The sequence below is a fragment of the Lissotriton vulgaris genome, chromosome 6 (genome assembly GCF_964263255.1).
Source record: "Lissotriton vulgaris chromosome 6, aLisVul1.2, whole genome shotgun sequence".
In the NCBI taxonomy this organism is placed as follows: Eukaryota; Metazoa; Chordata; class Amphibia; order Caudata; family Salamandridae; genus Lissotriton; species Lissotriton vulgaris.
In genome coordinates this window covers 655200158-655226575 of record NC_141694.1, presented here as the reverse complement: position 1 = coordinate 655226575, position 26418 = coordinate 655200158, and the positions used below count along the sequence as shown (strand labels likewise).

At 45.8% G+C, this 26418-nt stretch overlaps 1 protein-coding gene across 1 annotated transcript in view; it reads right to left on the bottom strand.

Annotated features, from left to right (window-relative positions):
* Positions 1-26418, bottom strand: part of RNGTT (RNA guanylyltransferase and 5'-phosphatase) — a 1829700-nt gene that overhangs the window by 1510245 nt on the left and 293037 nt on the right. Inside the window, exon 6 of the mRNA XM_086926663.1 lies at positions 24376-24619. Within this exon, the coding sequence (XP_086782789.1) occupies positions 24376-24619 (244 nt within the window). The remainder of the gene's footprint in view (positions 1-24375; positions 24620-26418) is intronic.

Here is a 26418-nt window from a genome sequence, read left to right as displayed (position 1 = left end):
CAAATAACAATGGCTTTTAATTTTTTTTTTTAATTAATACTTAAATAAAAGTGATTGTAATTTATAATGGAAATAGGTTAAACTTTTGTAAATAACTTTTGTGAAGATTATGTTCAGTGTATTTTATTGTGATGAAAATCCAAGAACAGAAGTGAAATATTAACATCTTTTGTGACATTTGTAATAAAGCTTGAAACATTGAGAGAACATATTTGAACCAGTGATGCTGTGGTGGTGCTGAGTGATGCTGTGGTTGCGCTGAGTGATGCTGTGGTTACGCTGAGTGATGCTGCGGTTGCACTGAGTGATGCTGCGGTTGCGCTGAGTGATGCTGCGGTTGCGCTGAGTGATGCTGCGGTTGCGCTGAGTGAGGCTGTGGTTGCGCTGAGTGATGCTGTGGTGGAGCTGTGGTGGTGCTAAGACACCAACTGTAATAGGAGAGGGAGACACTGATACGAAAATAGGGAGACACAGAGTAGGCGATATCAACATGGAGTAGGACACACTAATACTGAGACACCAACAGTGAGACAGGGAGCCATTGGCACAGGGAGACACATACACTAAGACTCAGACACACAGATTCAAGGAGACACCAACAGAGAGAGGGGGGGAGGAGCAATGCTGAGACAGTGCTATAAAGTGACCCAAGAAACAGTGAGACACACAAAAGATCAGGGAACCACAAGAATGGACCCTGGAGCGGAATGACACGGGACACAATGAGGTGCAAGCTGCAATGATGGAAAAAAAGAAACTGAAGGTGCGCGGCTGCTAAAATGAAATTGTGCTGTGCTTGTTAAAAAAAAAACATTGAAAGAAGCAAGGTGCAAGGTGCAAGGAAAATAACGGCGTGAAACGGCAATAAGGAGCAAGGCATGCCAATGTGATTGTTGGGAAATGTGAAGATGATCCCTCCCCCTCTCCCCAATTTTTACAGACCAAGCTACACACCTGGCAAAAGGAACAAATGAGTTTGAAATTAGAGTTATAGTTTTCCTATTAAGTTATACGGTTGTGTTAACTCGTGGTTTTGCATATGTCAAGTCAAGTCAAGTCAAGTCAATGAATTTATATAGCGGGCTACATACCCAGAGGGTCTCAAGGCGCTTGAAGAGGGGTGGGGAATTACTGGTCAAATATCCACGTTTTAAGTTGCTTTCTGAATGCTAGGTGGTTCTGAGTGAGGCGAAGGTGAATGGGCAGTGAGTTCCATGTTTTGGCAGCCAGGTAGGAGAAGGATCTTCCTCCCATGGTGGTTTTGTTGATGTGAGGTACAGCAGCAAGGGCTTGGTTGGAAGAGCGCAGCTGGCGGGAGGGGGTGTAGAAGGAGAGTCGTGTGTTGAGGCATTCGGGTCCGAGTTCGTAAAGTGCTTTGTGTGCGTGGGTTAGGAGGCGGAATGTTATCCGTTTTTTGACGAGGAGCCAGTGGAGGTCTTTCAGGTGACCAGAAATATGGTCTTTACGTGGGATGTCTAGTATGAGTCTGGCTGCTGCGTTCTGGATGCGTTGGAGTTTTTTCTGAGGTTTTGCGGTGGTACCGGCGTATAGGGTGTTTCCGTAGTCCAGTCGGCTTGTAACCAGTGCGTGGGTGACCGTTTTTCTAGTTTCGGTGGGGATCCAGCGAAATGTTTTTTTGAGCATGCGGAGAATGTTGAAGCAAGATGATGAAACGGCGTTGACTTGTCTGGTCATCGAGAGTGAGGAGTCTAGGATGACGCCCAGGTTCCGTGCGTGGTTCGTCGGGATGGGAGCTTTTCCAAGGGCCGCTGGCCACAAAGAGTCGTCCCATGCGGAGGGGGAGGTACCTAAGATAAGGACTTCTGTTTTGTCTGAATTCAGTTTCAGACGGCTGTGCTTCATCCACTCGGCTACTTCTTTCATTCCTTCATGTAGGTTGGTTTTGGCGGTGTTCGGGTCTTTGGTGAGTGAGAGGATCAGTTGATTGTCATCAGCGTAGGAGATGATGTTGAGGTTGTGTTGGCGTGCGATGGCCGCGAGGGGGCTCATGTATACGTTGAAGAGGGTGGGGCTGAGTGAAGATCCTTGTGGCACGCCACAAATGACTTCAGAGACCTCTGACTTGAATGGTGGGAGGCGGACTCTTTGGGTTCTTCCAGCAAGGAACGAGGTGATCCATTTGAGTGCTTTTCCTTGGATTCCGATGTTTCTGAGGCGTTGTAGCAGGGTGCTGTGACAAACTGTGTCGAAGGCTGCGGAGAGGTCGAGGAGGATGAGGGCGACTGTGTCTCCATTGTCCAGTAGAGTTCGAATGTCGTCTGTTGCTGCGATGAGTGCGGTCTCGGTGCTGTGTTTTGCTCGGAAGCCGGACTGTGAAGAGTCGAGTGATTTGTTGGTTTCGAGGAAGGCGGCGAGCTGGTTGTTGACAGCTTTCTCGATGACTTTGGCCGGGAACGGGAGGAGCGAGATGGGGCGGTAGTTTTTGAGTTCGATGGGGTCAGATGTGGGTTTTTTCAGAAGGGCGCTGAGTTCGGCGTGTTTCCAACTTTCCGGGAAGGTGGCGGAGTTGAGGGAGCAGTGGATGACGTCTCGGAGGTGTGGTGCTATGATGGAGTCTGCTTTGTTGAAGATGTGGTGAGGGCATGGGTCTGTGGGGGATCCTGAGTGGATGGAGTTCATCAGTCTGATGGTCTCTTCCGTGGAGATTGGGTTCCAGTCATTAAGGATGTTCAAGGGGGGTGAAGGTACAGCAGAAGGTTGTGTGGGTTGGTCTTCGGGTTGGTTGTCGAAGCTGTTGTGGATGTCAGCAATTTTGTCGTGGAAGAACGAAGCAAGGGAGTCGCAAAGGGCTTGAGAGGGAGTGATGTCGTTGGAGTTGGCAGTGGGGGCGTTGTTGTCTAGTCGGTCTTTGAATGCGGCTCTCTTGGTGGTCCGGATCAGTTGGTGGTGTATGCGGGTGGCGTTTTTGAAGGCGTCCCTGGTGCTGGTGTTTGGGTCTTTTTTCCAGGCCTTCTCAAGGGAGCGACAGTGTTTCTTGGATTTCTTAAGATCATCGTTGAACCAGGATGCGTTTTTGTTGCCTAGTTTGATTTGACGCTTTTTCAAAGGTGCTAGGATGTCGGCGCTGTTGGTTAGCCATTGATTGAGGTTAATGGCTGCTTGGTTGGGGTTCGAGGAGTGGGCGGGGGGGTTTTGAAGAAGCAATGAGGTAATCTGGTCGATGGTGATTTTGTTCCAGTTTCTTCGCAGAGTAGGTTGAGGATGGTTGTGGGCTGTGATCTTTTTATAGGTAAAGTGAACGCAGCTGTGGTCCGTCCAATGGAGAGCTGTGGTGTGACTGAAGGAGATATGTTTGCTGGAGGTGAAGATAGGATCGAGTGTGTGACCTGCGTAGTGAGTAGGGGTATTAACAAGTTGTTTAAGTCCGAGGTTGGCGAGATTGTCCAGAAGGGTGGTGGCGTTGCGGTCGTTGCTCTTTTCCAGGTGAAAATTGAGGTCTCCCAATAGAATGTAGTCCTCGGAGGGGAGGGCGTGTGGGGTGATAAAGTCCGTGATGTCTTCACTGAATTGTGCACGGGGTCCTGGTGGTCTGTAGAGGAGGGTGCCTTTATGAAGGAAAATCATCCGCTCAACAAACATTCTAGTGTTAAAGTACATTGTTTTCTTGTTGGTGTGCTCAGCGTTTGAGTTTGACCGACTGATATAGCTGCGAGAAGAACGCGTGGGCCATTCCACGCAACTTTCAATGGGTGAAAAGCTGCGTTTTCACCACACACAATCAACTGAACAAAAATATGTACCCTACTTTTCAAACAAAAATTACACTGTATAACCGCATGGGAATTTAAATTGTTCATGTTAGCAAAAAAGTATTACATGTGATTTAAGCAGTGTACAGATGCAATCATTCCCTGCCAAGTTGTAAAATAAATCACACGCCATGAAAAAAACAAGGCTTAAAAGAGGGCAGCGCCGAAGGCATGTAGGGTCGGGGAAACTCAGAGCCATTCCGTGACTGGCATTACACGGGTGGGAGCCCGGGCTGGAAAAAAGAACTAGAGATATTTAGAAAGAGGCATTCTGTTTCTGGTCCAAAATGTGTGGTAATCATTTTGTGGTTTAATATTTAGAGACACGGCGAGCTTTGTCTGCTTGGCATTCTCAACAGAGATGTGGGGGATGCAGCAGCCCCTGGTGGAATGCTGCTGAGTACAGAAAAGAAAGAGCGATGAAAGGAGTGAGAGAGAGACAGGAAAGAGAAAAGAGAGCTAAAGGAAAGACAATAGAAAAAGAGCGAGTGAAAAGACGAAGGGGTTAAGAAGGACAGCAGAATTAAGGGGAAAAGAAAGGAGAAATGATCTTGAAGAAGAAGGACGAAGAGAAAGGTCACAGGGGAACAGGAAAATGAAAGAGAGGAAAAGAAGGGCTTAGATGTTCATAAGTAGAGGGAAAGGATGGGAGGAGAGGCGACAACCTAGAAGGGAAGGGAAAGGGAGAAAAGGAATGAACTACGAGGGAAGGAAAGATGATGACGAGAGGTGAAGAAAGAAGAAAGGGAAAAGTTGACTGAAGGGGAAAAAGAATCGGAACATGAAAGGAAGTACATGAAACAAGCATTTAAATGCAATCGCGGCACCAAGCTGTAACTTGAGATGTTTACAGCTAAAGCACGAAATGGGAGGTGACATCGAGGGAGGGTGGCGGAGGTGGGGGGGTGGGTCCTGATGGGGCGGGGGAGCGGACCCTTTGATGCCGAGGCTCAGACAACAAATGGTGTGGCACACAGATTCAAGGAGACACCAACAGAGAGAGAGAGGGGGGGGAGGAGAGCGCACTAATGCTGGGACAGTGATATAAAGTGACCCAAGAAACAGTGAGACACACAAAAGATCAGGGAACCACGAGCATGGACCCTGGAGCGGAATGACATGGGACACAATGAGGAGCAAGCTGCAATGCTGGAAAAAAAGAAACTGAAGGTGCGCGGCTGCTACAAATGAAATTGTGCCGTGCTTGTTAAAAAAAGCATAAAAATTGAAATAAGCAAGGTGCAAGGAAAAAAACGGCGCACAACGGCAATAAGGAGCAAGGCATGCCAATGTGATTGTTGGGAAATGTGAAGCTGATCCCTCCCCCTCTCCCCAATTTTTACAGACCAAGCTACACCCCTGGCAAAAGGAACAAATGAGTTTGAAATCAGAGTTATAGTTTTCCTATTAAGTTATACAGTTGTGTTAACTCGTGGTTTAGCATATGACAGTTTATGAAGGAAAATCATCCGCTCAACAAACATTTTAGTGTTAAAGTGCATTGTTTTCTTGTTGGTGTGCTCATCGTTTGTGTTTGACCGACTTATATAGCTGCGAGAAGAATGCGTGGGCCATTCCACGCAACTTTCAATGGGTGAAAAGCTGCTTTTTCACCACACACAATCAACTAAACATAAATATGTACCCTACTTTTCAAACAAAAATTACACTGTATAACCGCATGGGAATTTAAATTGTTCATGTTAGTAACAAAAATAACACTCTATAACCGCATGCGAATTTCAATTGCTCATGTTAGCAAAAAAGTATTACATGTGATTTAAGCAGTGTACAGATGCAATCATTCCCTGCCAAGTTGTAAAATAAATCAAACACCATGAAAAAAACAAGGCTTTACACCTTGGCTGCTGTGACTTTTCCCCTCCTGTGCTGAACTTGCTTGAATACTATAGTTTCATGACCAGCTCAGCTCGTCATAAGCACAGCTCAACCGTGCCTCATGACGAGCTGAGCTCGTCATGAGCATCGAAAGGGTTAAAAGAGGGCAGCGCCGAAGGCATGTAGGGTCGGGGAAACCCAGAGCCATTCCGTGACTGGCATTACACAGGTGGGAGACCGAGCTGAGAAAAAAAAAACTAGAGATATTTAGAAAGAGGCATTCTGTTTCTGGTCCAAAATGCCTTGTAATCATTTTGTGGCTTAATATTTAGAGACACCGCGAGCTTTTGTCTGCTTGGCATTCTCAACAGAGATGTGGGGGATGCAGCAGCCCCCGGTGGAATGCTGCTGAGTACAGAAAAGAAAGAGTGATGAAAGGAGCGAGAGAGAGACAGGAAAGAGAAAAGAGAGCTAAAGGAAAGACAATAGAAAGAGAGCGAGTGGAAAGACGAAGGGGTTCAGAAAGACAGCAGAATTAAGGGGAAAAGAAAGGAGAAATGATCTTGAAGAAGAAGGACGAAGAGAAGGGTCACAGGGGAACAGGAAAATTAGAGGGAAAGAAGAGGTGAGATGTTCATAAGTAGAGGGAAAGGATGGGTGGAGAAGCGACAACTCAGAAGGGAAGGGAAGGGGAGAAAAGGAATGAACTACGAGGGAAGGAAAGATGATGACAAGAGGTGAAGAAAGAAGAAAGGGAAAAGTTGCCTGAAGGAGAAAAAGAATAGGAACATGAAAGGAAGTACATGAAACAAGCATTTAAATGCAATCGCGGTACCGAGCTGTAACTTAAAATGTTTACAGCTAAAGCACGAGTGCCGCGGCGCGCAAATGCATTGCAAATGGGAGGTGACATCGAGGGAGGGTGGGGGGGTGGGTCCTGATGGGGCGGGGGAGCGGACCTTTTGATGCCGAGGCTCAGACAACAAATGGTGTGGCACACAGATTCAAGGAGACACCAACAGAGAGAGAGAGGGGGAAGGAGAGAGCACTAATGCTGGGACAGTGATATAAAGTGACCCAAGAAACAGTGAGACACACAAAAGATCAGGGAACCACAAGCATGGACGCTGGAGCGGAATGACATGGGACACAATGAGGAGCAAGCTGCAATGCTGGAAAAAAAGAAACTGATGGTGCGGGGCTGCTACAAATGAAATTGTGCCGTGCTTGTTAAAAAAAACATAAAAATTGAAATAAGCAAGGTGCAAGGAAAATAACGGCGCACAACGGCAATAAGGAGCAAGGCATGCCAATGTGATTGTTGGGAAATGTGAAGATGATCCCTCCCCCTCTCCCCAATTTTTACAGACCAAGCTACACCCCTGGCAAAAGGAACAAATGAGTTTGAAATCAGAGTTATAGTTTTCCTAATAAGTTATACAGTTGTGTTAACTCGTGGTTTTGCATATGACAATTTTTGAAGGAAAATCATCTGCTCAACAAACATTCTAGTGTTAAAGTACATTGTTTTCTTGTTGGTGTGCTCAGCGTTTGTGTTTTCCCGACTTGTATAGCTGCGAGAAGAACGCGTGGGCCATTCCACGCAACTTTTAATGGGTGAAAAGCTGCGTTTTCACCACACACAATCAACTAAACAAAAATATGAAACCTACTTTTCAAACAAAATTACACTGTATAACCGCATGCAAATTTTAATTGTTCATGTTAGCAACAAAAATAACAGTCTATAACTGCATGCGAAAAAGTATTACATGTGATTTAAGCAGTGTACAGATGCAATCATTCCCTGCCAAGTTGTAAAATAAATAACACGCCATGAAAAAACAAGACAAGTTAATTGTCTGGGAATAAGCCTCCTATGTTAAAATATTAATACTTCATCCCAATACAAGCAACAAAGCATTTACAGACTGCATCGGGTGTTAGCGCTGAAGTATACAACGTAAAACAATTTACAGAGCGCATTACGGGTTAGCGCTGAATATTTTAAAATAAGCAAGCACCCACAAACATCAAACAGGGGTCATGCGGCGGAGGATGGAGGCCGTGGGTTCCATGGAGGTGCACAATTGAAAAGGCAGCATCGCTGAGGAATTTATCAGCTTAACTCGCAAGAGGAGCGGCAATCGTAAAAGAAAACAGGATTTGGGAGCCACTATGAACATGAGCAACCAACCCAGGCCCTGCAAGAGACCCGACTTGCCTACGATCAGCGGGGATTGCCTCACGGGCCACAAAAATGAAATGAGTAACGTTCCTGTGCCCGCACATAGGTACACCCCGTTAAAAGAGAACTGGATGAAAATATTTTCGCAATTGTAGAACACTTGCAGCTTCAAGTCCGATTCAACCTGAATGCAAGTAACGTGGAAAGATGTCAGTGCTTTAAGGAAAGCTGCTTATTTTATGAAGGCATTTATTCTTGGATTCCTAGTTGAAGAAGCATTTAACAAAAAACAATTTTCATATCATATGGGGTGTTAGCAGCGAAAATTTTAAAATAAGCAAGCACCCACAAACAAACAAGAAACAAACTCAGCGCCTAAGTGCATTTATTCTTCCTGCAAAGCGCTAAGAAGGTAGACTGATTTCATAACAGTTAGACAAAACAAAAAAAGGCAGTGCATAAATTACAAGAACATCGGATGCATACAATAAAAGAACATTGCGTCCGTGAAGGGTGTGCTACGAGGGAAGTGCTTGATTACAGTGTGAAGCAGGGGGAGCTGATCCCTTTGAAGCACGACCTCGCGGCCGTTAAAGTGAAACAGCCTGAGGCCGAGCGCACGTTGGGGGAAGCTTCAGATGCCTGTGGGAGGGAGGCTGATGGCTTTGATGTGGACGCGCTTCCCGCTTCATTAAGCCACACAAACTGTCCGAAATCCGCTGGTTTCAGAGCTTGGTTTGCCCACAATACTCTCGTCTATTTATTCCTTGCGGAATATAATAGTCGAGACCTAAACAACAGTTGATGGACAGAATGCAGAATAATGTCATACATTCACCCCAGTACAGAGATCTGGACCTAAGTCCATCGTTTTTTTGCACTCCACACCACCCCAGTTCAGACATGGCCATATGCAAATCAGCCTTGACCATGTCTTTCCTGGACCGGAATCAAACATCCGAGGACCGGTTTCCGGCTATCAGCCGTCTTCAGCCAGGATAGCTTGACTCCAGTGGCTTAGTGAGCAGGGGATCCACGTCTGGGCATACCCACAGCAAAACACACAAGATGATGGACGGAATGTTGCACAATGGCAAAACATTCACCCCCAGTCACAGATCTGGGTGGATAACCTGGGGTGGCTTGGTGAGCAAAATAACGATGGATTAAACCCAGATCTGTGACTGGGGGTGAATGTTTTGCCATTGTGCAACATTCTGTCCATCATCTTGTGTGTTTTGCTGTTCACCCTATGTGGGAAGGGTATGCCCAGACGTGGGTCCCGTGCTCACTAAGCCACTGGAGTCAAGCTATCCTGGCTGAAGACGGCCGATAGCCAGAAACCGGTCCTAGGATGTTAGATTCCGGTCCAGGAAAGACATGGCTTGGCAGTTCCGGCTGGACTGTTCCCATGAGGCACAGGGTCAAGACTGATTTGCATATGGCCATATCTGAACTGGGGTGGCTTGGTGAGCAAAATAACGATGGATTAAAGCCAGATCTGTGACTGGGGGTGAATGTTTTGCCATTGTGCAACATTCCCTCCATCATCTTGTGTGTTTTGCAAAAGGAAAGTCAGGCGCAAACGGGTGAGTGGTGTCTGTCAAGGGAAAGAGCACGGACTTACTCCAGTTGACCTCAATGCCCGAGAGCCCGCCAAACCTAATAACCTTCCGCACCAGGGGACTGAGGTTGTCCTGGGGATGGCGAACATAAAGAGAGACGTCATCAGCATACATGGAGACCAGGAGGGAGCGGGACAAAAAAACAAGGCCCCTGTGGGTGTCGTGTTGCCGCAGCCGGGCCACTAGGGGTTACATGGATATGGCAAAAAGCATGGGCGATAATGGACACCCGTGCCGGGTGCCACGAGTAATGCCGATGGGATCAGATACCAGTCCGTTTATCCGAACCCGAGCTGTGGGGTCAGTATATAGGAGTCTAATGTTTCGCAGACAATGGGCACTAAAACCCATACGAGACAGGACATAAAAAAAGGAAGGGCCAATCCAGGGTATCAAACGCCTTTGTGGCCTCAAGCAGTGCCGCCACGGCTGGAAGGTCAGGGTTAATTTGGTGTAATATGGAAAACATTGTGCGGAGATTATGGGAGGTAGCCCTGCCGGGGATGAAGCCAAATTGATCGGGGAGGGCGGTGGTGGGCATTAATGGTAAAAGGCGAGAGACAATCAGCTTGGTGAAGATTTTATTATCTATGTTAATAAGGGAGAGTGGGTGAAAGGAATCACATCGATCAGCAGGTTTGTCAGGCTTAAGCAGCAAAGTCAGCGAGGCCTCGCGGAGAGATGGCGGAAGCGTGCCTGTATCGAAGGATTCGTTGAACATGGCAGCCAGATGTGGGACTAGGAGAGAGGCAAATGTTTTATTAAAGTAGGCACGCAGGCCATCTAGGCCCGGTGGCTGCTAATATCTCCTCTTTCGAGAAGGGCTCGTCGAGGAATTTACGATGATAATCCGCCAGCCAGACCAGGGCGATAGACTCAAAGTATCTGTCGAACACCTCCGGAGGGTGAGGAGAACCCACCGAATAGAGACTTGAATAGAAGGCGATGAAGCGGGACACGATCTCCTCTGAGGACGTGGTTCGTCCCGGACCCCCATCACTTAGGGCCGTGATGTAAGAGGCGGCACGCGGCGGGGGCAGTAAGTTGGCAAGGGTACGGCCCGGCCAGTCCCCCTCCCCGAAGCGGCGAGCTTGGCCCTCCCTGTCCAGGATGGACAGTTCGCGGCCAGCCTCGTCCGAGAATTTAGAATGTTTTTGGCGCAAGAGCGCCAACGCGTCAGGACTAGGACTATTCCCTAGAGCAGCATCTAGATCACGAATCTCTCCCTCCAACCTGGCCAGCGCGGAGCTATTAGACCGGAGAACACCCGATTGCTTAGAGATTCATTCTCCCAGAATAAATACCTTAAAGCTCTACCAAAGGGTAGAGGCAGAGTCAACGGAGCCCACGTTAAGCTCAAAGTAGTTAGTGATGGCGGTCTGGATTTCATCACAGAATACAGAGTCTCTCAGGGCGTTGGAAGGAAAGGCGCCAAGAGAAGGCCCGTCTCTGAGAATAAGGGGGTTGAATGAGGAGCCGGACCGGTGCGTGATCGGAAAGGGTGCGGGCCATATGGTTGGCATCAATAGTCCAGGACAGGACGTCCGGTGAGGCAATCCAGAGGTCGATTCTCGACCAGCAGCCTCTCGCACCTGTGGCACAAGTGCCCTCCCGGGATTCAGGGCGGAAGGCGCCATCGCGCACCGGAGATGAGGGGGACAAAGGGTACCACAGGCGCGCCACCATAATGCAGCTAACAATCTGAAAAGGAAATAGAGCCACAGCAGTGAGCAAAAGCCAAAATACATAATAGAGCACCTTGCATGAAAGTCAAATAAATATAGCCTCGAGCATAGCACAGCGTCTTCAAAGGAGCAAACATAGGCAATCAGACCCAACAAAAAGGCAGTAGAACAGAGCCACCACCTCGCAAAAGAAGCAGAACCACCCCACCCTCCGTTCTCAACAGACCAATGGCTGCGCAAAGTCCACAGAGCAGCCAACCCACCACCCCAAGACATGCATAACACCCCTAGGCAACAGAAAAACCCCCACCCCACACCCATCCAACCCCCCAATCAGGCTGAGCAACCCACACCCTCCACCCCGGGAACCAACAACTCGGAAAGGACAAAGAGGCAGAGACTATGGGAATCATCCCTGTGGGGGCATGGCGAGACTCGGCGGACACCCCTGCAAAGAAGCAGGGTGGCCAAGCTTGGGTAAATCAAAGGCATCAACAGATATGGCACAATATGACAAAAAGTTCAGCAATCACACAGTCATTCAACGTCGCTGAGACGGCCATCATTTCCCAACGGGGACTTAGGAGGTGAAGCACGTGATTCTCTGTCAAGGCGTTTGGCGAAGGTCATGGCATCTCGGGGGTCGGGGAAGATAAGTGTCTGTGCACCCTGAAGGACCCTTAGTTTGGCGGGATAGGCCAAGGAGTAAGAGACCCCATGCTTTTGAAGGATACGCTTGGCTGGCAAACATTTTCTCCTGGCAGCTTGGACAGATATGGTGTAGTCCGGGTAGAAGGAGAATGAGTTCCCCTGATGTGTAATGGTGCCCTTTTACCGCGCCGCCCGGAGGATGGCGTCTCGATCACGAAAGTTCAGAATTTTCGCCACAATGGGGCGAGGAGGCAGGCCAGGTTTCGGTCACGGGCCAAGAGAGCGATAGGCACGTTCCACTATGAAACAATGGGACAGGACATCCCGGAAGAGGTCCCGAATGAGTTGCTCGGCGAAGTCCTCCATCTTGGAGATGTTGGTGGTCTCCGGATGGCCCGTAATACGCAGGTTGCTCCGACGAGAACGCGCCTCCAGATCCTCCTTTTCACGAATAACAGCAAGGATTTTGTCCATTTGGAGGAGCTTTTGCCTGTCCTGGGTGGCTGCATCCTCCGCATCCGACACCCGAGATTCGAGATGGAGCAGTCTGTTATCGTGGGATTCCACCCGGGCCTTCACAGAGTCCAGGCGGGCCGATAGTTGGTCGAGCTGGACGCGATGCCGGTGACCGTCGATTTTACCTCCAGCATGATCGCCTTCAGATCCGCCACCTGACCCGGAGGGGAGTCCACAGCAGCAGAGTCGGTTTCCTCTGAGCCAATGCTGTCCTGGCGCGAAGACCTTCACAGGTTGAAAGCGATTTTAGGCTGCTAGGGGTCGTTCTTCCCCATCACAATGTGCGCTCCAGAAGGTCCCAGCCGCACTGCGGGAGAGGGGAGTCGGGCGAGGGTGTGGGGGAGACCAGGAGCAACCAGATCAGACCAGGGACATCCACAGAGGGCACGAAGTGGCAACCAGTAGGACCCCTGTCCCAGTAGCTTATGGAAAGGGCCCCCAGCACTTGGCGCAAAATGCAGTTAGGGAACCATCACAGTGGGCAGGCAGCCCTCAGCCCAGTCAGCCTCTCAAGCGACTACAGGAGGCGCCCCGCAGAAAGAAGCCGTGCCAGTCACTCCAGTCCGGGGAGGTCGAGCAAGTGTGTCCAGGGCCCCAGCAGGTGCAATGCGCAGCAGATGCAGCCGCGACTCAAGATGTAGAAGAGTGCACCCGCTGCCAAAGCGAGGGCTGATGGAGCTCAGCAGGGTGGTGTCGGCCTGTAGAGGAGAGCGATGGCCGGCAGAGCGACGTCACACGCCGGCCGCATGTAGGTAACCAAGGGGCCACGGAGGTCGGCGGGATGATGGCAGCACGGGAAGGGCCCGGAGGAGCTCCGGTGAAGTAGCACGCGTGAAGAAGAACAGGCGCACCCCAGGGAACACGTGGAGGCGCCGGCTGCAAGGGAAGGAAGATCCACACAGTGCGTAGGAGGGTGATGCTGGGCCCAGGAGGCGGGTCGAATGCAAACGGGGCCCCCCTTGAGGCAAGTGGTGGGGCAGCAGCAGGCCCCCGCACTACAGCCAAGGCAGCGGCGCCAAGACAAGAGCAGGGGATACCCAGCAGCCCCGGAGCGGAGATAGGGGCCGGTAGGGCCTGGGCAAGCAGATGGGCGGCGGTAGGGGGTATTCAGGAAGCGGACACGAGCACGCCCCAGAGGGGCAATCCGCCAGCAGAGGATGCCGTGGGGGACTGCCGCTCCCACAGCCCGGCCCGAGCGCTACGGCTAACACGCAAGACCGGGAGGATGCGGTAGGCCGCAACTAGGCCCCGGTGCCAGTGGCACAGACAGCACAGCGGGCGGCCCCCAACCTCGCCGGCAGAACCCACAACTGATATGCCACTCACCGGGACGGCAGGCTGTTCGCAGGTCATCTCTGCATCAAGGCACAGCACACACCAAGGATCTCCAGGCGAAGCAGGAGCAGGCCTCCGACACGGGCCCGCGGCGCCAGGCTCGAGATGTGTTTCTCCGCCGCTATGGCCCACAGCGGGGCCGGAGTCAGGTCAGCAGACGCCCGTGCCACCCGGGGTCAGGAAATCACTGTGTGATACAGGCAAGTCATTGATGCCTGCCGGATATTGCCGGATAATAGAGCTTGGCGGGCAGAGCCCACTTACAGTGCGGCCATCTTGCAGCCGGCCAAGCCACGCCCCCCCAGCATTCACTTGCTTTTAAGGTGAGCCAAATGTTTTAGATATTTTTGAGTATAATGGACAGGGATGTTTCTATGTTGAACCCCATAATTATGGTTGGTTTCATCTTTACATTCCCATAGCTGGATTTAATCCACTGCCAACTAGGAGTCAGCCGGCCCTCGTTATGTAACTGATTAATTCTGCAGTCTTGACACTGAAAAATGTTTTCGATATTTTTGAGTATAATGGACAGGGATGTTTCTATGTTGAACCCCATAATTATGGTTGGTTTCATCTTTACATTCCCATAGCTGGATTTAATCCACTGCCAACTAGGAGTCAGCCGGCCCTCGTTATGTAACTGATTAATTCTGCAGTCTTGACACTGGATGACAATTCCAGGTGAGAAGGTAACAACATTAGGGACACCTATACACACACCTAGTATCATTTTTTTGTAATAAAATGGACACATGTCCTTTTCCTCGATAGGTTGCTCCCTATTCTAAATGGTTACCAAGTCCTGATGAAGTCCCGCTTCTGAGGCTTAGACTGGCTCCTTCTTGCGGATCAAAACATTGACATTCTTAATTCCTTACAGCCAGGATTGTAAATTGGTTCCACAAAGGTGCAATTATGAATGACACGATTACCTCCCTATATATGACACTGTACTTATGCAGAAATAGCATCTTCAACAATTTCTGAGTTGTGTGGGTTGAGGAGAATGAAAAGTAAGTTGGATACATTTATTAGTTTATACCTTATTCGTTTAGTGGAACTCTCCGATAGGACCACTGCTGTCACGTATCATAAATGATCCAGTTCCTTCAGATTATTTCTGGGTTACCCCATTGTTAAGTAATGGATATCTACATCGTGGGCTTTCACCACGCCCATTGCTTACCATTTGTTCTGTCATCTACCTTTCTGAATTCCTTTCATTTCATTGGCGTAACGTTGCTACTTGTACCGCCTCATCACTTTTTTTATATAGAGAGTTTTATATAGCACAAACTATACCCGAGAAATCAGGTATCAGAGGGCGTTTACATGAGCACCAGTTTCGTTACAGATGAACTCATTTTTTTTTTGTTAGGCACAGGAAGATTACGTGATTTGCCTAGATTCAAAGGATGCTGAGCGTCCTAGCCAAGACTCGAACCCGGTTCCCCAGGTGCCTCTGTTACATGTCTCACTATTTTGTTTATTTATGGTTTGGTTGGTGCACTCTTTTTTCTTTGAATTAGTCCAGCCGATCCTGTATGCATTCACAAATGAAGTTCAACTATTGGCATTTGTAATTGTTCAGGTTCGTATTCCCATTGCTTAATTTTATGTTATAGTAGGCATGTTTTTGTATGCACAGGAAGAGCCGATGTAAAGACTCGAACCCGGTTACCCGTCCCAAAGTTGTCAGTCCTGTAAATTACACTACAACCTATCAGGCAACCTGTTCACTGTTTCCATTTTGGATGCCCTTCTCCTTTAGATTTTCATTACAAGTTTGCTTCTGCATGGAACATGAGGCCTTTTAGCCACTCCCCCTTGTTCTCCCGTCCTCGTCCCACACCCCTCCCGCCACATTACCTGTTATGAAGTGGCTTGATAATTAATTTATCGACTTTAGAAAGGCTGGCTCAGCTCACCTGGCAATTGAACGTGGGAGGTAGGTCCTCTTGCATGCGCGTATGCAGACAACCCTACGTGCTGCAGATTACCATAAATGCAAATCATTAAGAATTTTACTTCCAAGTAACAACTTTCAAATATTGGCTGCTTTTTGACCTCATATGAACATCCCCTCCCCAGCCTCTACCCATCAACTGTGTGCTTCCAGCGTTAGGGTTCTGCTTTCCAAATGTGTTCACATTCCTCACAGAGGACCTGTGAAGCCAGGAGCAGAAGTTACATTGTTTTCACTTACAAGAAATGTCCCCATCACCCTCCAGCAGCCATTGGAAGTTGGCAGTTCAGACCAGGAACACTGAAACAGAGTCACTTTATGTTGTCTTTAAGTTAAAGGGCTGCGTGTAAATGACCCTGGTGTAGGTGGGGTTTTACTCGAGTCCCCAATCATAGCCTGAGTATTAGTGCTTATAATGATGCATGGATAGAAGGGATCTAGTGTACAGACACATCACTAGGGGAGCTTTACGGAGAGCAGCATTGTTTTCTTTCATATACCATGCAATCCCCAGAAAGGTGCATTCATTAACCACCTGTGAAAGTTCACTCTGTGGTTACATAAATAGCATTCCTCTCCATCCAGACAAGGCATCTATCGCCCTGCTCTTGTGAAAACAGTCTGCTTTCCAAAATGTCTTTGAAAACTTCAGCCGGGATAAATCTGTGTAATCCATTGGCAAATGAAGGATAAAGCACGGAGCGCCGAAATGCACTTCTGAGCGCTTGTGAATGCACTTGTGCGCACTTGTGAACACAGAGGCGAGCTGAGCTGCATTGAAAGTGTGTTGTTCAATTTGAAGATATTCCTTTGAGAAGCAGGAGTCGGGCAGCCATGTCATGTAGATACACAGGTTGTAGGTTTATTGTAGAAGTGAATTTAGAAGCAGGGCCACTGGAGTTATGTCGCATAGGATAACCAAATTATGTGGCAGGGTGACTAAATTCCACTCCAAGAAAAGGCAAATATGAGGCACATTCTATAGTAGTATAACTGATCTATTTTTATCATTTTACTGCACATTAATATTTTCTAAGCAAAGGTTTCACAGCATTACTACCAGTTGACCAGGAATATGGCAGTTAGCAACCAGAAGGTAACTGACTGACCTCCGAAAAGGGTCTATGTTTGCTAGTATAGTTAGGTAACTTATAATCTTCTGAGCTAGAATTATTTTGTGTTGAAAGTTTCAAGTTAAGTAGCAGTTGGAGGGTTATGTGACATTGTGGTAAATCCATAATTATGCAGAAAATGATGCATTTACAGAATTGCATAATTCCAGAGACCCTGGTTGTAACAGACTTAGGCCTTGATTACGAGTTAAGGCCTTAATTCAAATCCCTAAGCATATTATTAATTATCACACACTCGCAGCTTTACCCTGGTAAATTCAAGCAGTTCAAACATGCAGAAGTTCACCCGACCAGGACGAAGGCCCGATAAAAAGACAAAACATGTAGAATTTGTTGTGCTAAAACTGACAACGTATTATGCATCATTTTCATTTTTTTTTTATCTAGAAAGGAGGTTTTTACCAGGTGTGAAGTAACCGTATTGATTATCACATGTGGTACCAACCTATTCCAACAAACTCAATCAGGGGAACTGGAACTATGCGACTCTACAACCGCAGTTTTTTTCACATAATTATGGATTTGCGGCTTTTGCCACATAATCCAACATCTGCTGCATACTCGGCAGATTAAAAAAATGTAATATCTGAAACGGATCAAGAGGTTTTTAAAAAATTATTTTTATTAAATTGACAGGAAACATAACAAAACAGATCAAAAGTTATTAAAAACACTAACATGTGTCCGCACACAGTGGAAGGGCCCTTGCACAGGTTAACTGGTCATCTTTCATTTGCTTATTTTACATGTTCACAAACAAGACCCAGTCAATTCAAGCACTCACACTATTGCTTCCTAGTTAATCTTCCAAGCCTTTCCCATTGGAACTGCACTTTTGTAAGGATTTCCCATTTGAAAATGTTGACAAACATCTGTTTTTAAACAGTGTTCGATTCACGAGAATCTGCCAACATAAGTGAACAGGTGATAAAAATCTCCCAGTGAAGGCAGCACTAATAGGTTCTTTCTCAAAAGAAGCTCTCAGGCCACGGGGGTTTGCCATTTTTCGGTTTGATTTAATACAAAAACGCTTGAAGCATACATTTGGTCATCTGGATGCACATAAACATTGATTCATTTTCATATGTGAGAACCCTCTTACCAGATTGAATGCAAATAGCAATAACTATTAACTAGTACATTTCCCAGCAACAGCGCATAAGTACATTTGGCTGTTCACCATAGACGCCGTCGTCACTAGAGTGTGAACCATCCTCTTTCTAATGTTGCTCCAAAGTGAGAATTTCTAAACAAATTTCCTTGAATTCCTTCCAGCAGGATTGTGCCTAAAAAATGGCGCATGTGGATCGGACAATATCCCAATGGGGACCCCTGCGTTCCTAAAGAAAGAGATGATGCTTGTAGAGTGTGCATGTGAAAAATACTTGTGTTTATATTGAAAGCCCTCTCCAAGAGAGAGCGCATAAACAGTTATTTTACCCAAGAGAAGCTTCAAATATCTGCTTGCCTGACCTCCCATGGGTGTGCACAACTAGTATCAGCTGTTCATATGAGAAAAAACTAATAAAGCCAATGGATTCCCTTCATTTAAGATGCTCCCTAAGTGACATCTACTTTTACTTGCTTAGCGGATGCAGTATGTCAATGTATCTAGGACAAAAATTGCTCTCACACACATGCACACATAACACACAACACACAACCACAGGCACCCCCTCAAAAGTAATAACACACCAATTTAAATGCAGGCACACATGACGCATCCACAACCTCACAATCATACGGGTAAAAAAATTCACATTTGAAGCACGAACATGGACGACAACTATTGGCTTTGCCAATGCTCGTTATTATTTGGCTAATGCAAAGAAGAAATTGACTGGGCTACCACAAAGAGGAGGAACGTCCACATCATTTTTCAGTGTTCCATTTAGTTTTACTTCTTCAGAAGGGACCTGGCAGAAATAGAGTGGTACTGTACCAGGGACTGGTTAATCCTGATCATAAAAACCACAAACCACCTTTTAGAAACAATGCTGGTTGAGATCCAAGTGACTGAAAGTCATTTAAAAGCCACCATTACATCACACAAGAAGAAACTTGATTAAACAAATACTGTATAAGGATTACCTAACACAGTCCAAGATCCAAACATTTCAGAAGGAAGATAAAAAAAATTCTCCTAAGTAGAAAATGAACCTCTACTCAGCACCCGAGTACACCAGAACTGAAAAATAAGACTACTCCTCAGATAACTACACATCACATGGCGGGATCATCAGACACAGGGAGTTGGTGTCCGGTGCTAGAAATAGAAATAGACAACAGGCACAGACCTTTTCTAAACTCAAGGGGCATAACCCAGTGGGTATGTCCCAACAATATTTCCCACACCCACAATAGTGTGGCTGGGAAAACTCATTCCCACAGGGCCCTCCAGCCTTATTTCCCCCAAACCAAGGGCCCCCAATCCTGGGTTGCGGTGTAGCATGCTGTTCACCATAAAGGCTCTTCAATGCCTCGTCAGGTGTTGTAAGTGCTTTATAAATACAACTACAATTTACAAAATTACAAATTTCACTGTTTATAGTTTTGTAAGAATCGTTTTTAAATGTTTTTAATGTATTTTCATTCTGTATGTACTTTTATGGATGTATCAAAATCCGAATAAAGATCATTTGAATTGAATTGAAAAAAATACAATTTACATATACATATCTGATGTGTCTATAACAAAAACGGTGAAATCGGACCCTGTGATTAAAGATGAGATGGATGAAACCCTCACCCATTTCAAGACTATATCCCTGAGTGAGGTGAGACAAGAACTTACCCGATGCAAATCCGGCTCTCCGGACGACCCATGTCCAGCCAAACTATGGGGCCCCTTAGCTGAGTTTGTAGCCTCTACAATACAACAAATCTGGAACTCATCCACCGCTTCGGGAGTATTCCCGAACGTCTGGAAACATGCTACTCTCCTCCCGCTGAAAAAAAACCTAATGGAGATCCAGATGACCTTAGTAATCTTCGCCCGATCTCGCTATTAGCTGCCCCTGGAAAAATGTTTGAGAAAGTAATACAGCGCCAGCTGAGTAAATTCATAGAAGTAAATAAGATACTTCATGAGACACAATCAGGCTTTCGTCCCGGCTTTAGTACGGAGACAGCGCTAATTGAGGTAGCCGAGTCAGTAAGGTGGTCGATGGATGCAGGCAACTCAGCGATGCTGGTACTCCTGGATCTGTCGGCCGCCTTCGACACGGTGGACCACGCCAGACTACTGATGCGTCTGGCTGAGACAGGTATCCGTGACAAAGCTCTGGGGTGGATACACCCGTATCTGTCCCAGAGAACACAGAAGGTGGCACTAGGGACGGTCTCTTCAGCACCCAAAGTCCTCAGTTGTGGAGTCCCGCAAGGGTCGGCACTCAGCCCCCTTTTGTTCAACATCTACCTCGCTCCTCTCTTTACGTTGATTGCCAACTGGGGTGTCAAGGTAATTTCTTATGCCGATGACACCCAGTTGGTATTTCCGTATTCAGAGGTGTCGCAGGAGTCCTTCTCGAACTTCAAAGGCTGTCTCCAAGATATAGCCTGTTGGATGAATACGAACAAATTAAAAATAAATGCCAATAAGACTGAAGTGATCTTCTTTGGAAAAGGCCCTACTCCTCCCTCAGAACTATGGTGGCCTACGGAGAAGGGCCAAGCCCCCTTACCCAGCCGTGCGGCAAAAAATCTTGGAGTGAGGTGGGACGATAGCCTGTCCTTTACCTCGCATATTCAACAAGTTGCCGGCTGTTGTTTGAGTAAACTGAGGAACCGCCGTAAGATCCTGAGACTCCTCCCGGAGAGCTGCCGGAAAACTGTAATTCATGCCACTGTTACATCTAGGCTGGATTACGCCAACGGACTCTATCTGGGCCTACCAAAATACCTGACGCAAAAACTTCAGGGGGTCCAAAATGCGGCTGCGAGACTGCTGCTGCGAATCCCTTTCAAGCAGTCAGTCTCTCCGCATTTGCGTTCACTGCACTGGCTTCCAGTGGCCAGCAGAATAAAATTTAAGGCACTTACGCTGGCATTCAGATCTCTGTATGGTACCTGCCCGGAGTACCTAAAAAGCCGGCTCCCGAGATACTCCCAAGCCCGCGCGCTGCGCTCCAATTGCCGCGTTCAATTGGCTGTCCCACGAACTAGAAGGGCTCGACTAGCAGGTCGAACCTTTTCGGCAAATGTTACAACATTATGGAACGCCTTACCACCAGCAATCCAGCAAGCCCCCTCCGAACCTTGCTTCAAGAAGTTGCTAAAGACTTGGCTCTTCACTCAACCCCGCTAACTCTCTCACTTCTCACCCCCAGGTCAACTGTGTTCTACTAGCGCCGGGACACCTCCTAGCGAGGTAGCTGTTCGCGCTTTACAAAATGCTGTATTATTATTATAACTTGTAATCTTATAATCTTGTTATAAGCAAGAGACATTTACATTTAAACTCGGAAGATACTATGTTAAGTTTGAACTTTTCACATATTAGTATAATGACACTGTAGTATGTGTTAGCTGCCGGAGAGCGGGTTATTCCACCCACTTAGTTCTCAGTAGAACAGCCTCATTTATTCCAATGTTGGTTTCCTGCAATTAATTGGCATTGCCTTTTAGTCTTGCACAGTAAAAGATGATAATTTTTGTTTCTTTCTACTAAGTGAACGGGGTCCTTCCTGTTGAGTGAAATCATTTTAAAATCAGCCATTCTGACATAAATTGTAGCAGAAAACTCAAAGTGGTGATGGGAATGAAACGTTGCGGTCAAAATGAGAGAGAAAATATTGAACTGAATGCAATTAAAATTATGTCAGCAACAGAATCATGCCTGTGTGCTATCTTCAACTAAATAGTATTGAATTGAAGAGCCACCATCTTTTCCCTTTGTGCCTCTGAACAGAAGGTGTTAATGGCAGAGCTTGGTAATCAAAGCGGAAACAAATTCTGTACCATAAGTAGGATAACCAAAAACGAATTAATCCTTAGCATCACGCATCCATACACGCCATTGTATGGCCAGGCAAATGTAACGGTCGAGCTCCATCTTTCTACTTTGAAAATACCATTAAATGGGACATTACCAGTGTAGAGTTTAGTTATTTTGTTTTATAAGGACTTGTTTAGCAAACACTTCACACCCCTTAGGTTGCTTCAAAGCACGGGACACAGTTTACAGGGATACTGAAAGATGCACTATGCACCCTGCCCAGGATTTACCTCAACACAAATGCTTTCTTAAAATGATTTGTCTTCAATATTATCTTCAACCTATGGTGATCCGTTGTATTCTGAATGTTTTGGAAGCACATTCTAAAATTCTTTCCATGTAACATATAATCTTGGCTTTTGAAACAACCGTCGTGGCTAACCAGAACAGATAACTCTATACTTGACAATAAGTTGCTTAGATGTTCAAACCTCACTCTCAGGGGTGTGGAATTTAATAAATACTTGTCCATGGGGCAGGTTGCGTCATAAATCTACTTGTCCTGTAACAAAATCCACTTGTCCCTTTGGTGCCATATGGTGTGGCAAAAAATTATGGCAGCAATCGCATTATATAAGAGCTCTGAAATAGCCTCTCTGATTATGCCTGGGCACATACCATAGTAATGTTTGAATACTTATGTAGCCACGTTTCTGCAGATCTACATACAGGGGCTGAAGGTATAGGTTCAGGGTTAGAATGCCTTTTTGAGTATGTGCAAATATACTAACTTGCATGTTTTAAGGATTTTCAACCAACTCTTCTCTAATCTTTTCCCATACTGAGAAATGTTGGAAATTGGCACCTGACAATGGCAGACGTAAACCTTCTTCCAGAGTTGGGAAAATAGTGGTTGGAGCTAAAGTGAACCTGCAAACACTGATTTTCGCATGAGCAGGTCTACACATGTATATCTGCTCATGCTAAACTGCAGTTCACAAATATTTTTTAGGAGAACTATTTCTTGTCCAACTTCTGTAAATTCTTGGGTGCACTTTTGAGACTTTCATTATTAACTGGGCCCCTAATTTGCTCTGGCGTTGGCCATGACCTTTTAAGTTTAATACAATTCTGTCTATCTCTCTCTCTGTATCGGCTGTAAGTGAAAGAATTCAGCTCTTTCACAAGCAGCATATCAGCACACAACATTGTTTTGTTCAGTGACAGTAATTACTGTGGTAGTGGGTGCTTTTTGATACCAAACGCTATTTTTGCTTTTGCCAATGTTTGTTATAATGGTGAGGGGCCATCAGCTCCCACACCTACAAAGTTTTACAAAAACCATGCTAAAACAAGTCACAAATTGACAAAACCAAAAAGCTGACCACCAATTTCAGACCTACTGGCTTTGCCAGTGCTGGTTTATTTTTGTTTCGCATAATCTTGTTGAAACTGGTTAGACTGATTTTCCATTATGAATATTTTTGGGAAATACAAGCATGCATCAACACATGTTACTAAATGAAGCTGCAAAGAAATGGTACCAGACATTTTACAGTAGTTTAGCTAAATGTTTTTTTCCTGCTTTAATTTTTTAATGAACATTTTATTTAGCAAGCAAAGAATCGTCAATCTTGCTTTCAAGCTTCTACAAATATGTGCATAAAATAAGCGCATTAAAAAAATAGCCTCATATTGCTAAACTTTGAAAACGTGTGTACACATTTTTATGCTGGAACCACTGTGAGTAGTGCAGTCAGAGCTTATAACATTTACTTAAAGCGCTCACCCTAATAAAGACTTTCAATTAATGAATCATAAATACAAGTTTGAACAGCATTAACATATGGACAAAAATATGACCTAACTACAGACAGTGCCCTTCCCCAAACCATAATGTGGTACTGCAAACTGGCAGCCAAAGGGTTTGTGCTGCCAGGGTTGGGCCTACTTGTCCCAAGGACAAAATACACATGAAAACCTGCTGCCCTTGACAACAAACAATATGTCCTGGTTATGGGGCTATAGGAATTCCACACCCCTGCACTTCTTATCTAGTTACTAGATTAAAGTTATCATTACACTCTATCTACTGAAGTGAAGGTAGTTGTGAGGGAAGCAGGGTAAGGAAAATGCATTGTTTAAATGAAAATATGGTTTGTCAATAAGGAGGCATCATCATGGAGAATACAACTGATGGGCAATGGGGGAAGGACCATAGGCTTGATGTGAGCTGTGACTAAGCTTCCATGCTGTGTAAACAGGAGAACCTTGTGAAATAGTGCCCATTGTTTCTGAAAGGATCCCTTTCCATCTATGGCCATTCATTCATTACAGTACTAATGTTTTTCCAGAACCCACAGCCGGCTTTTTTTCCAGGCGTATGGCTCCATTTCCAGTTTCAGGTCAAGCTAAGTGGGTGGCATTACATACAGTGGTCAGACCGCAGATACACATGCATGCACCTACAAAATGATGTGGCTGACCGCGTCTAAGGCTTTTCTTTTACTTTAGCCATGCTGAGATTCTGTGCAGCATGGCTAAAGACCATAGGCAAAGCCAATAGGTCCCGAAGGTGTGAGCTGTTGGCTTTGCCAATGCTGGTTTTTCTATGATATGCAAGGCGTTTTGGGGTCATATGGCACTACACATGCAACACATTTCAGTTAAAATATAAACACAGAAGTGCACTACTGTACAACACAATTATTAAAAATAATTACAGTACCAGTTTTAAACGCTCCTTTTTCCTTTTGATGAAGGTAGACCCAGAGGACCCAGGCTCTGCTTCTTGAGGCACTTTGTTGCCTTCGTCGTCTTCATCATCTTCTTCAAAGCACCAGTCTGGGAGTTCTGGTGGTGGGGGGGCATCCTCAATGTCCCCGTATCGCCTGAAAAGCTCCTTCAGGTAGTCGTCTTTGTAAATGCCTGGAGGTCTGGCCTGGGCATACGTAGCCACAGCAGCTTCAACACTAGAAGAAATACAGCATGGATCAGCTATTCGATTGGGGTTCAGCTTGAAGAAATCATATTCATAATATGAAATAAAGTCAGAAATTCATTCGGATCTCTCTGAGAAGAACTGTGCAGAATAGGCCACACTATGTGACAAATAAACAAACCCAGGCAAGACAAAATGAACTGGCAACGTTCAAGTAAAAGAAAGTAGTGAAGCACTAAAATAGCATGAAAGATTAAGTTTAATACATTTGATAAAAAGTCATGAAAGCAATGTTTTTTTTAAACAATAAAAGAATTACTTCAATAAATATACACAATATCTAATAATGATAGTATTCCCAGTGGTACATAGAAGAGATTAATTTCGTCCGTCTACGCGTTTCGACATTGTGAGAGTGTCTTCATCAGGACAGTATCTTCTTGTAACTTAAGGTCATAAAGAAAAAACAGACTTGATCATCAGTCCAATCAGAGATTAACACAGGGACCTCTATTTATCTGAATTTTAGTATGGTATCCAAATATTCACTGGGTGGCAGGGCTGGGTTGTTTGTATGTCGTGATGATGTTCGGTATTCTGTAGTGCGCTGAAGACAGTTACCGAATGCTAAAAATACTGCTCCAGGGGAGCCGTTCTGCGTAGTATGAGTCACGTGTGTTCAGGTAGTGTTGTGTTGTTGACGCGATGAAACCCAAGGCAGATGCCGAGATTCTGACAATGAATTTCAGGCAAAAGAGAACCCAATTATGTTGGCGTCTTGCGAATAATTGGGACCATAGTTTCACTCATGACTATCAGGGGGTCCTTGTTTACTTCACACAGAATGGGCCGCACTGCAGAAGGGTCTGGAGGTGCTACAGTTACATACAGCATTATGCAGATATTAAACAGGAAAAATATGGAAACCTTTAAAGCAAGGGGAATCTGCTTCTACAGTGCAATATGTACACACACAGTTACCTGTGCTGATGCAGGATTTATTAAATATCAATACAAAACAGTAGGAGTGATTTAGGATTCTAAAATAGCATGGACTAAAATAATTAAACTAATCCGTTTACTATTCATATGAGGCACAGAACAAACTAAATTGTCCAAGTATGCTTACGACGGATCTGTTGGCTTAAAGGACTAATGCATCCATTATAGGGGCCTTTGTATGACCTCATGTCACAGGTTCAAATCCCGGCGGGCCCACTCAACCGTTCATCCTTCTGAGGCTGGTAAAATAAGTACCATTACGTTGGGTAACAATAAACATCTGTTATTCAGCACCAAGATACCCTTCTGGGTGAACGTGTGCTTTACAAATAATACACATTATGTTAAATATGTGCGATAAGGATTATAACTGAAGTCAATAGTAACAACTGAACTGCCGTCTTCAAAAGACCGAGTTGGCCTCATGGGATTCGAGCCTGTGATGAGCAAGTTGCAAGGTATGTCAACAGTACTTATCTTTCTTATTTGTATTGAAGCCACACAGGGGAAATAAACACAATAGCCGAGACGCTCGCAAAGAATAGTAATTGAAGCATAATTCTATCATACGAAGTGCCCATCACAACCTAACTTTCTACAACTCTTGGGATGCCCTAGTTTGAAAAGTACAAAAACAAAACCAATTGCAACAGACTAATTCCCGCATCACCAGAAAGAACATGTGACTTGTCTGTAAGCTTGGTGCTCTGTCAAGAGCATTTTTCTGCATCTACAAACAGATATTCTCTCTACACGAGAGATCCACGGGATACTTAAATATTTTCCTTAATTTTCAAATTAGTTGAAATACAGAAAATATGCCCAAAA